At 47.1% G+C, this 14,562-nt stretch overlaps 1 protein-coding gene and 1 long non-coding RNA gene across 5 annotated transcripts in view; both read left to right on the forward strand.

The window, feature by feature from the left end:
• The window catches only part of pusl1 (pseudouridine synthase like 1), a 75,044-nt gene that overhangs the window by 356 nt on the left and 60,126 nt on the right, over positions 1 to 14,562 (forward strand). For all 4 annotated transcript variants that reach the window (XM_052474228.1, XM_052474229.1, XM_052474227.1 and 1 more), the window contains exons 1-2: positions 1 to 148; positions 290 to 347. The exon at positions 1 to 148 is cut by the window's left edge. In XM_052474228.1, the coding sequence (XP_052330188.1) occupies positions 84 to 148; positions 290 to 347 (123 nt within the window). In that variant the 5' untranslated portion in view covers positions 1 to 83. The remainder of the gene's footprint in view (positions 149 to 289; positions 348 to 14,562) is intronic.
• Positions 11,699 to 13,330, forward strand: LOC127910434 (uncharacterized). The gene is made up of 3 exons (XR_008074855.1): positions 11,699 to 11,823; positions 12,062 to 12,205; positions 13,084 to 13,330. It is a non-coding gene; the product is annotated as an uncharacterized LOC127910434 (long non-coding RNA).

Genomic DNA, 14,562 nt, shown 5'->3' on the forward strand with positions numbered 1-14,562 from the left:
GCAGAGGTTCAGGTTGGGGCACATTTTGCCCTATATAGCTTTTTGAGTTGGAAAACAGGAGTTTGTCTTTGAAGCGGTGGTCAATGATCATGCGCAATGGCAGTGTCCGTTATCTCATCTTCTTCCAATACCTCGGGACAAAGTACAGGTACATAGATTAATGGCTATTCCTGTGCAGTTTTACATCTCAGAAGTCTATTCAACGAATGACATCTGTTATTATGTTCTGTTGTCATCCAACTCTATTATATTCTGTTATCTATAAGCTCTCTGTTCTTGTCTCTTCCAGTGGCGTTATGAAGGCGCCTCCACACCAAGCAGTCAAGGGTGTCCAGAACTACTTGGAGGTGAGTGTTCACCGTCTGTTACCCGGGACCCCGGTCTGACTGGGGGGTAAAGGGAAGGACTAAACTAGAGAGTTGATGAATCAAATCAACTCAGTAAAAAATAAATAAACGTCCTCTCACTGTCTTCTGCGTTTTATTTTCAGCAAATTTAACATGTGTAAATATATGTATGAACATAACAAGATTTAACAACCGAGACATAAACTGAACAAGTTCCACAGACATGTGACTAACAGAAATAGAATAATGTGTCCTTGAACAAAGTGGGATGGGGGTCAAAATCAGAAGTAACTCTCTATCTGGTGTGGCCACCAGCTGCATTAAGTATTGCAGTGCATCTCCAGTTTTCATAACTGTGACCTTAATTTCCTACCATCTGTAAATGGTCTTAACGACCGTTCCACAGGTGCATGTTCATTAATTGTTTATGGTTCATTGAACAAGCATGGGAAACAGTGTTTAAACCCTTTACAATAAAGATCTGTGAAGTTATTTGGATTTTTACGAATGATCTTTGAAAGACAAGATCCTGAAAAAGGGACGTTTATTTTTTTGTTTGTCTACTGGAATGACTGGACAATACAGAGCATTCTGAAAGTATTCAGACCCCTTCACTTTTTCTACATTTCAGCCTTATTCTGAAAATGATTTAGATTTTTTCCCCCTCATCAATCTACTACACCCAATACCCCATAATGACATCACAATACCCCATAATGACATCACAATACCCCATAATGACATCACAATACCCCATAATAACATAACAATTAGGGGTTGACCGATTATGATTTTTCAACGCCGATACCGATTATTGGATGACCCCAAAAAAGCCGATACCGATTAAAATCGGACGCTTTTTATTTAATAATATAATAATAATATATGCCATTTATCAGACGCTTTTATCCAAAGCGACTTACAGTCATGTGTGCATACATTCTACGTATGGGTGGTCCCGGGAATCGAACCCACTACCCTGGCGTTACAAGCGCCATGCTCTACCAACTGAGCTACAGAAGGACCACATTATTATTTGACCACATTATTATTTGTAATAATGACAATTACAACAATACTGAATGGACACTTATTTTAACTTAATATAATGCATCAATAAAATCAATTTAGCCTCAAATAAATAATGAAACATGTTGAATTTGGTTTAAATAATGCAAAAACAAAGTGTTGGAGAAGAAAGTAAAAGTGCAATATGTGCCATGTAAGAAAGCTAACGTGTCAGTTCCTTGCTCAGAACATGAGAACATATGAAAGCTGGTGGTTCCTTTTAACATGAGACTTCAATATTCCCAGGTAAGAAGTTTTAGGTTGTAGTTATTATAGTAATTATAGTAACTATTTCTCTCTATACCATTTGTATTTCATATACCTTTGACTATTGGATATTCCTGTAGGCACTTTAGTATTGCCAGTGTAACAGTATAGCTTCCGTCCCTCTCCTCGCTCCTCCCTGGGCTCGAACCAGGAACACATCGACAACAGCCACCCTCGAAGCAGCGTTACCCATGCAGAGCAAGGGGAACAACTACTCCAAGTCTCAGAGCGAGTGACGTTTGAAATGCCGATTAATCGGTCAACCTCTAATCACAATACTCCATAATGACATCACAATGTTTTACCTTTATTTAACTAGGCAAGTCAGTTAAGAACAAATTCTTATTTTCAATGACGGCCTCTGAACAGTGGGTTAACTGCCTGTTCAGGGGCAGAACGACAGATTTGTACCTTGTCAGCTCGGGGATTTGAACTTGCAACCTTCTGGTTACTAGTCCAACGCTCTAACCACTAGGCTACCCCATAATGACATCACAATACCCCATAATGACGAAGCAAAAACAATTTAATAAAAAAACTTACAAAAGTACTCAGACCCTTTACTCAGTACTTTGCTGAGGCACCTTTGGCAGTGATTACAGCCTCAAATCTTCTTGGGTATGATGCTACAAGCTTGGCACACCTGCATTTGGGGAGTTTTTCCCATTCTTCTCTGCAGATCCTCAAGCTCTGTCAGGTTGGATGGAGAGCGTCGCTGAATAGCTATTTTCAGGTCTCTCCAGAGATGTTCGATCGGGCTCTGGCTGGGCCACTCAAGGACATTCAGAGACTTGTCCCGAAGCCACTCCTGTGTTGTCTTAGCTGTGTGCTTAGGGTCGTTTTCCCGTTGGAAGGTAAACCTTTGCCCCAGTCTGAGGTCCTGAGCGCTCTGGAGCAGGTTTTCATCAGGGATCTCTGTACTTTGCTTCGTTCATCTTTTCCCTCGATCCTGACTAGTCTCCCAGTCCCTGCCGCTGAAAAACATCCCCAGAGCATGATGCTGCCACCACCATGCTTCACCATAGGGATGGTGGAAAACATCCCCAGAGCATGATGCTGCCACCACCATGCTTCACCATAGGGATGGTGGAAAACATCCCCAGAGCATGATGCTGCCACCACCATGCTTCACCATAGGGATGGTGGAAAACATCCCCAGAGCATGATGCTGCCACCACCATGCTTCACCATAGGGATGGTGCCAGGCTTCCTCCAGAAGGCATTCAGGCCAAAGAGTTCCGTCTTGGTTTCATCAGACCAGAGAAACTTGTTTTTCATGGTCAGAGTCCTTTAGGTGCCTTTTGGCAAACTCCAAGTGGGCTGTCATGTGCTTTTTACTGAGGAGTGAATTCTGTCTGGCCACTCAACCATAAAGGCCTGATTGGTGGAGGGCTGCAGAGATGGTTGCCCTTCTGGAAGGGTCTCCCATCTCCACAGAGAAACTCTGGAGCTCTGTCAGAGTGACCATCAGGTTCTCGGGTCGCCTCCCCTCCCTGACCAAGGCCCTTCTCCCCCAATTGCTCAGTTTGGCCGTGTGGTCAGCTCTAGGAAGAGTCTTGGTGGTTGCAAACTTCTTCTATTTAAGAATGATGGAGGCCACTGTGTTCTTGGGGACCTTCAATGCTGCAGAAATGTTTTGGTACCCTTCCCCAGATCTGTGCCTCGACACAATTCTGTCTCGGGGCTCTACTGACAATTCCTTCGACCTCAAGCCTTGGTTTTTGCTCTGACATGCACTGTCAGCTGTGGTACCTTTATATAGACAGGTGAGTACCTTTCCAAATCATGTCCAATCAATTGAATTTACCACAGGTTAACTCCAATCAAGTTGTATAAACATCTCAAGGGTGATCAATGGAAACAGGATGCACCTGAGCTCAATTTCGAGTCTTATAGCAAAGTGTCTGAATACTTATATAAATAAGGTATTTCTGTTGTTTTATAAATTCTAAAAAAAAAAACTTTTCACTTTGTCATTATGGGGTATTGTGATGTCATTATGGGGTATTGCGATATCATTATGGGGTATTGCGATATCATTATGGGGTATTGCGATATCATTATGGGGTATTGCGATATCATTATGGGGTATTGCGATATCATTATGGGGTATTGCGATATCATTATGGGCTATTGCGATATCATTATGGGCTATTGCGATATCATTATGGGGTATTGCGATATCATTATGGGGTATTGTGATATCATTATGGGGTATTGTGGGGTATTGCGATATCATTATGGGGTATTGTGATATCATTATGGGGTATTGTGATATCATTATGGGGTATTGTGATATCATTATGGGGTATTGCGATATCATTATGGGGTATTGTGATATCATTATGGGGTATTGTGATATCATTATGGGGTATTGCGATATCATTATGGGGTATTGTGTGTACAATGATGAGGAAAATGTTTAATTTAATCCATTTGACACAAGTCAAAGGCTCTGAATACTTTCTATAACTGGAAACCAATTCAGTCTGACATAAGTCCTGTTATTTGTCTGTGGTCAAACCCATATTTTGTGAGAAACCAAAAGCATTCACTGACTTCCAGACAGGACAAACATCTTCCCCCGAAAGGAAAACCACACTTGAAACAGGCCATACTGTATATGGCTCAATATGGATCAGACTTGTACCACGTTTAATAGTATTTATTTACTTTAAAAAATGTACATACTAGGACTGTGATATGTGATTGTCCTCACATCAAATCAAACTTTATTTGTCACATACAAATGCTTTCTTATAAGCTCTTAACTAACAGTGCAGGTCAAGAAGAAAATATTTAGACTAAAATAAAAAGTAATAATAAAAAGTAACACAATAAGAATAACAATGAGACTATATACAGGGGGTACCGGTACAGAGTCAATGTGGAGGCTATATACAGGGGGTACCGGTACAGAGTCAATGTGGAGGCTCTATACAGGGGGTACCGGTACAGAGTCAATGTGGAGTCTATATACAGGGGGTACCGGTACAGAGTCAATGTGGAGGCTCTATACAGGGGGTACCAGTACAGAGTCAATGTGGAGGCTATATACAGGGGGTACCGGTACAGAGTCAATGTGGAGGTTATATACAGGGGGTACCGGTACAGAGTCAATGTGGAGGCTATATACAGGGGGTACCGGTACAGAGTGAATGTGGAGGCTATATACAGGGGGTACCGGTACAGAGTCAATGTGGAGACTATATACAGGGGGTACCGGTACAGAGTCAATGTGGAGGCTATATACAGGGGGTACCGGTACAGAGTCAATGTGGAGGTTATATACAGGGGGTACCGGTACAGAGTCAATGTGGAGGCTATATACAGGGTGTTACAGGGGGTACCGGTACAGAGTCAATGTGGAGGCTATATACAGGGGGTACCGGTACAGAGTCAATGTGGAGGTTATATACAGGGGGTACCGGTACAGAGTCAATGTGGAGGCTATATACAGGGGGTACCAGTACAGAGTCAATGTGGAGACTATATACAGGGGGTACCGGTACCGAGTCAATGTGGAGGCTATATACAGGGGGTACCGGTACAGAGTCAATGTGGAGACTATATACAGGGGGTACCGGTACAGAGTCAATGTGGAGGCTATATACAGGGGGTACCGGTACAGAGTCAATGTGGAGGTTATATACAGGGGGTACCGGTAGAGAGTCAATGTGGAGGTTATATACAGGGGGTACCGGTACAGAGTCAATGTGGAGGCTATATACAGGGTGTTACAGGGGGTACCGGTACAGAGTCAATGTGGAGGCTATATACAGGGGGTACCGGTACAGAGTCAATGTGGAGGTTATATACAGGGGGTACCGGTACAGAGTCAATGTGGAGGCTATATACAGGGGGTACCAGTACAGAGTCAATGTGGAGACTATATACAGGGGGTACCGGTACAGAGTCAATGTGGAGGTTATATACAGGGGGTACCGGTACAGAGTCAATGTGGAGGCTATATACAGGGTGTTACAGGGGGTACCGGTACAGAGTCAATGTGGAGGCTATATACAGGGGGTACCGGTACAGAGTCAATGTGGAGACAATATACAGGGGGTACCGGTACAGAGTCAATGTGGAGGCTATATACAGGGGGTACCGGTACAGAGTCAATGTGGATGTTATATACAGGGGGTACCGGTACAGAGTCAATGTGGAGGCTATATACAGGGTGTTACAGGGGGTACCGGTACAGAGTCAATGTGGAGGCTATATACAGGGGGTACCGGTACAGAGTCAATGTGGAGGTTATATACAGGGGGTACCGGTCCAGAGTCAATGTGGAGGCTATATACAGGGGGTACCGGTACAGAGTCAATGTGGAGACTATATACAGGGGGTACCGGTACAGAGTCAATGTGGAGGCTATATACAGTGGGTACCGGTACAGAGTCAATGTGGATGTTATATACAGGGGGTACCGGTACAGAGTCAATGTGGAGGCTATATACAGGGTATTACGGTACAGAGTCAATGTGGAGGCTATATACAGGGGCTACCGGTACAGAGTCAATGTGGAGACTATATACAGGGGGTACCGGTACAGAGTCAATGTGGAGGCTATATACAGGGGGTACCGGTACAGAGTCAATGTGGAGGTTATATACAGGGGGGTACCGGTACAGAGTCAATGTGGAGGCTATATACAGGGTGTTACAGGGGGTACCGGTACAGAGTCAATGTGGAGGCTATATACAGGGGGTACCGGTACAGAGTCAATGTGGAGGTTATATACAGGGGGTACCGGTACAGAGTCAATGTGGAGGCTATATACAGGGGGTACCAGTACAGAGTCAATGTGGAGACTATATACAGGGGTACCGGTACCGAGTCAATGTGGAGGCTATATACAGGGGTACCGGTACAGAGTCAATGTGGAGACTATATACAGGGGGTACCGGTACAGAGTCAATGTGGAGGCTATATACAGGGGGTACCGGTACAGAGTCAATGTGGAGGTTATATACAGGGGGTACCGGTACAGAGTCAATGTGGAGGTTATATACAGGGGGTACCGGTACAGAGTCAATGTGGAGGCTATATACAGGGTGTTACAGGGGGTACCGGTACAGAGTCAATGTGGAGGCTATATACAGGGGGTACCGGTACAGAGTCAATGTGGAGGTTATATACAGGGGGTACCGGTACAGAGTCAATGTGGAGGCTATATACAGGGGGTACCAGTACAGAGTCAATGTGGAGACTATATACAGGGGGTACCGGTACAGAGTCAATGTGGAGGTTATATACAGGGGGTACCGGTCCAGAGTCAATGTGGAGGCTATATACAGGGGGTACCGGTACAGAGTCAATGTGGAGACTATATACAGGGGGTACCGGTACAGAGTCAATGTGGAGGCTATATACAGGGTGTTACAGGGGTACCGGTACAGAGTCAATGTGGAGGCTATATACAGGGGGTACCGGTACAGAGTCAATGTGGAGGTTATATACAGGGGGTACCGGTCCAGAGTCAATGTGGAGGCTATATACAGGGGGTACCGGTACAGAGTCAATGTGGAGACTATATACAGGGGGTACCGGTACAGAGTCAATGTGGAGGCTATATACAGTGGGTACCGGTACAGAGTCAATGTGGATGTTATATACAGGGGGTATTGGTACAGAGTCAATGTGGAGGCTATATACAGGGTATTACGGTACAGAGTCAATGTGGAGGCTATATACAGGGGCTACCGGTACAGAGTCAATGTGGAGGCTATATACAGGGGGTACCGGTACAGAGTCAATGTGGAGGCTATATACAGGGGGTACCGGTACAGAGTCAATGTGGAGACTATATACAGGGGGGGTACCGGTACCGAGTCAGTGTGGAGGCTATATACAGGGGGTACCGGTACCGAGTCAGTGTGGAGGCTATGTACAGGGGGTACCGGTACCAAGTCAATGTGGAGACTATATACAGGGGGGGGGGGGTACCGGTACTGAGTCAATGTGGAGACTATATACATGGGGGGTACCGGTACCGAGTCAATGTGGAGACTATATACAGGGGGGTACCGGTACCGAGTCAGTGTGGAGGCTATATACATGGAGCACCGGTACAGAGTCAATGTGGAGGCTATATACAGGGGGTACCGGTACAGAGTCAGTGTGGAGGCTATATACAGGGGGTACCGGTACAGAGTCAGTGTGGAGGCTATATACAGGGGGTACAGGTACAGAGTCAATGTGGAGACTATATACAGGGGGTACCGGTACAGAGTCAGTGTGGAGGCTATATACAGGGGGCACCGGTACAGAGTCAGTGTGGAGGCTATATACAGGGGGTACCGGTACAGAGTCAGTGTGGAGGCTATATACAGGGGGTACAGGTACAGAGTCAATGTGGAGGCTATATACAGGGGGTACCGGTACAGAGTCAGTGTGGAGGCTATATACAGGGGGTACCGGTACAGAGTCAATGTGGAGGTTATATACAGGGGGTACCGGTACAGAGTCAATGTGGAGGCTATATACAGGGTGTTACAGGGGTACCGGTACAGAGTCAATGTGGAGGCTATATACAGGGGTACCGGTACAGAGTCAATGTGGAGGTTATATACAGGGGTACCGGTACAGAGTCAATGTGGAGGCTATATACAGGGGGTACCAGTACAGAGTCAATGTGGAGACTATATACAGGGGGTACCGGTACAGAGTCAATGTGGAGGTTATATACAGGGGGTACCGGTACAGAGTCAATGTGGAGGCTATATACAGGGTGTTACAGGGGGTACCGGTACAGAGTCAATGTGGAGGCTATATACAGGGGGTACCGGTACAGAGTCAATGTGGAGACAATATACAGGGGGTACCGGTACAGAGTCAATGTGGAGGCTATATACAGGGGGTACCGGTACAGAGTCAATGTGGATGTTATATACAGGGGGTACCGGTACAGAGTCAATGTGGAGGCTATATACAGGGTGTTACAGGGGGTACCGGTACAGAGTCAATGTGGAGGCTATATACAGGGGGTACCGGTACAGAGTCAATGTGGAGGTTATATACAGGGGGTACCGGTCCAGAGTCAATGTGGAGGCTATATACAGGGGGTACCGGTACAGAGTCAATGTGGAGACTATATACAGGGGGTACCGGTACAGAGTCAATGTGGAGGCTATATACAGTGGGTACCGGTACAGAGTCAATGTGGATGTTATATACAGGGGGTACCGGTACAGAGTCAATGTGGAGGCTATATACAGGGTATTACGGTACAGAGTCAATGTGGAGGCTATATACAGGGGCTACCGGTACAGAGTCAATGTGGAGACTATATACAGGGGGTACCGGTACAGAGTCAATGTGGAGGCTATATACAGGGGGTACCGGTACAGAGTCAATGTGGAGGTTATATACAGGGGGTACCGGTACAGAGTCAATGTGGAGGCTATATACAGGGTGTTACAGGGGTACCGGTACAGAGTCAATGTGGAGGCTATATACAGGGGTACCGGTACAGAGTCAATGTGGAGGTTATATACAGGGGGTACGGTACAGAGTCAATGTGGAGGCTATATACAGGGGTACCAGTACAGAGTCAATGTGGAGACTATATACAGGGGGTACCGGTACCGAGTCAATGTGGAGGCTATATACAGGGGGTACCGGTACAGAGTCAATGTGGAGACTATATACAGGGGGTACCGGTACAGAGTCAATGTGGAGGCTATATACAGGGGGTACCGGTACAGAGTCAATGTGGAGGTTATATACAGGGGGTACCGGTACAGAGTCAATGTGGAGGTTATATACAGGGGGTACCGGTACAGAGTCAATGTGAGAATCTCATCATGGGAGAACTTGCACAATTGGTGGCTGACTAAATACTATTTTTGCCCCACTGTATACTGTATGAATGATCTACTAAAATTGAGACTACTGGTCTCTCTCCATTCAGTTGTATTCAATATAAAATAGACCTTCTTCCATAGAGCTATTGGACTCACTGTACAGTACTGTATACAGTCTCTTAGTCTCTAGTGCATTATTCAAAAACCCACACCAGCAACCGAATACATTATTTGGACAAATCCAGCATCTCAATTTCTCAATTTCGGACTTAAAAACCATCCTCTGGGAACACACAACATTCCACGACATCGTCACCATTTCATGGATAAAGTGGAAGTGACTGTTTGAATTGAGATGCTCCTGTCTGTGTGTTCCTCTGCATTCAAAGTGCCGTTGGTACGAGAGTTACATTTTTTAACGCTATTGAGCCAAACTGAGCCGTACTGTGCTAGCCTGGTTACTCATCCATCCACCTTATAGTTGCTGGGACGAGGCTAGCCTGGTTACTCATCCACCTTATAGTTGGTGGGACTAGGCTAGCCTGGTTACTCATCCATCCACCTTATAGTTGGTGGGACTAGGCTAGCCTGGTTACTCATCCACCTTATAGTTGGTGGGACTAGGCTAGCCTGGTTACTCATCCATCCACCTTATAGTTGGTGGGACTAGGCTAGCGTGGTTACTCATCCATCCACCTTATAGTTGGTGGGACTAGGCTAGCGTGGTTACTCATCCATCCACCTTATAGTTGCTGGGACGAGGCTAGCCTGGTTACTCATCCACCTTATAGTTGGTGGGACTAGGCTAGCCTGGTTACTCATCCATCCACCTTATAGTTGGTGGGACGAGGCTAGCCTGGTTACTCATCCATCCACCTTATAGTTGGTGGGACTAGGCTAGCGTGGTTACTCATCCATCCACCTTATAGTTGCTGGGACTAGGCTAGCCTGGTTACTCATCCACCTTATAGTTGCTGGGACTAGGCTAGCCTGGTTACTCATCCACCTTATAGTTGCTGGGACTAGGCTAGCCTGGTTACTCATCCACCTTATAGTTGCTCCAGAGAGAGATCTGTCAGGGTTATGGAATATGTCAGTCTGACTCTGAGAGAAAGACAAGTTATTGTTGTGGTGACATGCTGCTGCTTGGTGTGGCTTGGTGGACAGACACACAGACAGAGGGATTTAGACTAGGCTGGTGTGGCTTGGTGGACAGACACACAGACAGAGGGATTTAGACTAGGCTGGTGTGGCTTGGTGGACAGACACACAGACATAGGGATTTAGACTAGGCTGGTGTGGTTTGGTGGACAGACACACAGACAGAGGGATTTAGACTAGGCTGGTGTGGCTTGGTAGACAGACACACAGACAGAGGGATTTAGACTAGGCTGATGTGGCCTGGATCAAGGCTTCTTCCAGGGTTACAGTTTTTGGCTCTCTGACTGACTACCAGCAATCTCCTGGCTGTTTGAAGAGACTACCAGCCAGATAGAGAGGAGAGGTCTGGAGATACTGACTGAAGAGACTACCAGCCAGAGAGAGGAGAGGTCTGGAGATACTGACTGAAGAGACTACCAGAGAGAGAGAGGAGAGGTCTGGAGATACTGACTGTTTGAAGAGACTACCAGCCAGAGAGATTAGAGGTCTGGAGATACTGACTGAAGAGACTACCAGCCAGAGAGAGGAGAGGTCTGGAGATACTGACTGTTTGAAGAGACTTCCAGCCAGAGAGAGGAGAGGTCTGGAGATACTGACTGTTTGTAGAGACTACCAGCCAGAGAGAGGAGAGGTCTGGAGATACTGACTGTTTGAAGAGACTACCGGCCAGAGAGAGGAGAGGTCTGGAGATACTGACTGAAGAGACTACCAGAGAGAGAGGAGAGGTCTGGAGATACTGACTGTTTGAAGAGACTTCCAGCCAGAGAGAGGAGAGGTCTGGAGATACTGACTGAAGAGACTACCAGCCAGAGAGAGGAGAGGTCTGGAGATACTGACTGTTTGAAGAGACTACCAGCCAGAGAGAGGAGAGGTCTGGAGATACTGACTGAAGAGACTACCAGCCAGAGAGAGAGGAGAGGTCTGGAGATACTGACTGTTTGTAGAGACTACCAGCCAGAGAGAGGAGGTCTGGAGATACTGACTGTTTGTAGAGACTACCAGCCAGAGAGAGAGGAGAGGTCTGGAGATACTGACTGTTTGAAGAGACTACCAGCCAGAGAGAGGAGGTCTGGAGATACTGACTGTTTGTAGAGACTACCAGCCAGAGAGAGAGGAGAGGTCTGGAGATACTGACTGTTTGAAGAGACTACCAGCCAGAGAGAGGAGAGGTCTGGAGATACTGACTGAAGAGACTACCAGCCAGAGAGAGGAGAGGTCTGGAGATACTGACTGAAGAGACTACCAGCCAGAGAGAGGAGAGGTCTGGAGATACTGACTGTTTGTAGAGACTACCAGCCAGAGAGAGAGGAGAGGTCTGGAGATACTGACTGTTTGAAGAGACTACCAGCCAGAGAGAGGAGGTCTGGAGATACTGACTGAAGAGACTACCAGAGAGAGAGAGGAGAGGTCTGGAGATACTGACTGTTTGAAGAGACTACCAGCCAGAGAGAGGAGAGGTCTGGAGATACTGACTGAAGAGACTACCAGCCAGAGAGAGGAGAGGTCTGGAGATACTGACTGAAGAGACTACCAGCCAGAGAGAGAGGAGAGGTCTGGAGATACTGACTGAAGAGACTACCAGCCAGAGAGAGGAGAGGTCTGGAGATACTGACTGAAGAGACTACCAGCCAGAGAGAGGAGAGGTCTGGAGATACTGACTGAAGAGACTACCAGCCAGAGAGAGGAGAGGTCTGGAGATACTGACTGAAGAGACTACCAGCCAGAGAGAGGAGAGGTCTGGAGATACTGACTGAAGAGACTACCAGCCAGAGAGAGGAGAGGTCTGGAGATACTGACTGAAGAGACTACCAGCCAGAGAGAGGAGAGGTCTGGAGATACTGACTGAAGAGACTACCAGCCAGAGAGAGGAGAGGTCTGGAGATACTGACTGAAGAGACTACCAGCCAGAGAGAGGAGAGGTCTGGAGATACTGACTGAAGAGACTACCAGCCAGAGAGAGGAGAGGTCTGGAGATACTGACTGAAGAGACTACCAGCCAGAGAGAGGGGAGAGGTCTGGAGATACTGACTGAAGAGACTACCAGCCAGAGAGAGGAGAGGTCTGGAGATACTGACTGAAGAGACTACCAGCCAGAGAGAGGAGAGGTCTGGAGATACTGACTGAAGAGACTACCAGCCAGAGAGAGGAGAGGTCTGGAGATACTGACTGAAGAGACTACCAGCCAGAGAGAGAGGAGAGGTCTGGAGATACTGACTGAAGAGACTACCAGCCAGAGAGAGGAGAGGTCTGGAGATACTGACTGAAGAGACTACCAGCCAGAGAGAGGAGAGGTCTGGAGATACTGACTGAAGAGACTACCAGCCAGAGAGAGGAGAGGTCTGGAGATACTGACTGAAGAGACTACCAGCCAGAGAGAGGAGAGGTCTGGAGATACTGACTGAAGAGACTACCAGCCAGAGAGAGGAGAGGTCTGGAGATACTGACTACCTACGTAATGTCTAGTGTACCATTGACATGGAACATTCCGGTAACTATTCACAGAATTACATGTCAATACATGTGATTGACAAGCAGCTAAAAAAAAACTATTGACAGCCTGTGTTCATTCACATCTGCAGTACCTGAATAAAAATGACAGTCAATGTTGGTGTAAGCCCCTTTAAAAAAAAATGCATTCCTTATTCCTTTCCTCAACCAGAAACACTGATCTACAGTAACACGACTGGATTGGTTTAAGGGTCAATTCAGGGGAAACCACACATGCACTTATTCTGAATAATGTCCGAATCGGTGACTGTTGGCTTCTTCAACAAAGGAAGTAACAAGGCATTCTAGAACAGTTAAGAACTTGGCCTTTAATGACAGTTTGCCCCCGAGGAATGGAGGAGGATATTTCTGTGGTTTGGTTTTGAATATGGATGCCTGTTTCTGCTGCTTCAGGGTGGAGAGACAAAGATGGGGGGTGGTGGAGAGACCGATGGAGAGAGGGAGAAAGACGGGGGGGGGGTGGAGAGACAAAGATGGGGGGTTAGAGTGTAGAGGTGGCAGGGTAGTCTAGGGGTTAGAGTGTAGAGGCGGCAGGGTAGCCTAGTGGTTAGAGTGTAGAGGTGGCAGGGTAGCCTAGTGGTTAGAGTGTAGAGGCGGCAGGGTAGCCTAGTGGTTAGAGTGTAGAGGTGGCAGGGTAGCCTAGTGGTTAGAGTGTAGAGGCGGCAGGGTAGCCTAGTGGTTAGAGTGTAGAGGCGGCAGGGTAGCCTAGTGGTTAGAGTGTAGAGGCGGCAGGGTAGCCTAGTGGTTAGAGTGTAGAGGCGGCAGGGTAGCCTAGTGGTTAGAGTGTAGAGGCGGCAGGGTAGCCTAGTGGTTAGAGTGTAGAGGTGGCAGGTAGCCTAGTGGTTAGAGTGTAGAGGCGGCAGGGTAGTCTAGTGGTTAGAGTGTAGAGGCGGCAGGGTAGTCTAGTGATTAGAGTGTAGAGGCGGCAGGGTAGTCTAGTGGTTAGAGTGTAGAGGCGGCAGGGTAGTCTAGTGGTTAGAGTGTAGAGGCGGCAGGGTAGTCTAGTGGTTAGAGTGTAGAGGTGGCAGGTAGCCTAGTGGTTAGAGTGTAGAGGCGGCAGGGTAGTCTAGTGGTTAGAGTGTAGAGGCGGCAGGGTAGTCTAGTGATTAGAGTGTAGAGGCGGCAGGGTAGTCTAGTGGTTAGAGTGTAGAGGCGGCAGGGTAGCCTAGTGGTTAGAGTGTAGAGGCGGCAGGGTAGCCTAGTGGTTAGAGTGTAGAGGCGGCAGGGTAGCCTAGTGGTTAGAGTGTAGAGGCGGCACCTAGTGGTGAGAGTGTTGGACTAGTAACCGGAAGGTTGCAAGTTCAAACCCCCGAGCTGACAAGGTACAAATCTGTCGTTCTGCCCCTGAACAGGCAGTTAACCCACTGTTCCTAGGCCGTCATTGAAAATAAATATTTGTT

This window comes from Oncorhynchus keta, chromosome 21 (genome assembly GCF_023373465.1).
Source record: "Oncorhynchus keta strain PuntledgeMale-10-30-2019 chromosome 21, Oket_V2, whole genome shotgun sequence".
NCBI classification, from domain to species: Eukaryota; Metazoa; Chordata; class Actinopteri; order Salmoniformes; family Salmonidae; genus Oncorhynchus; species Oncorhynchus keta.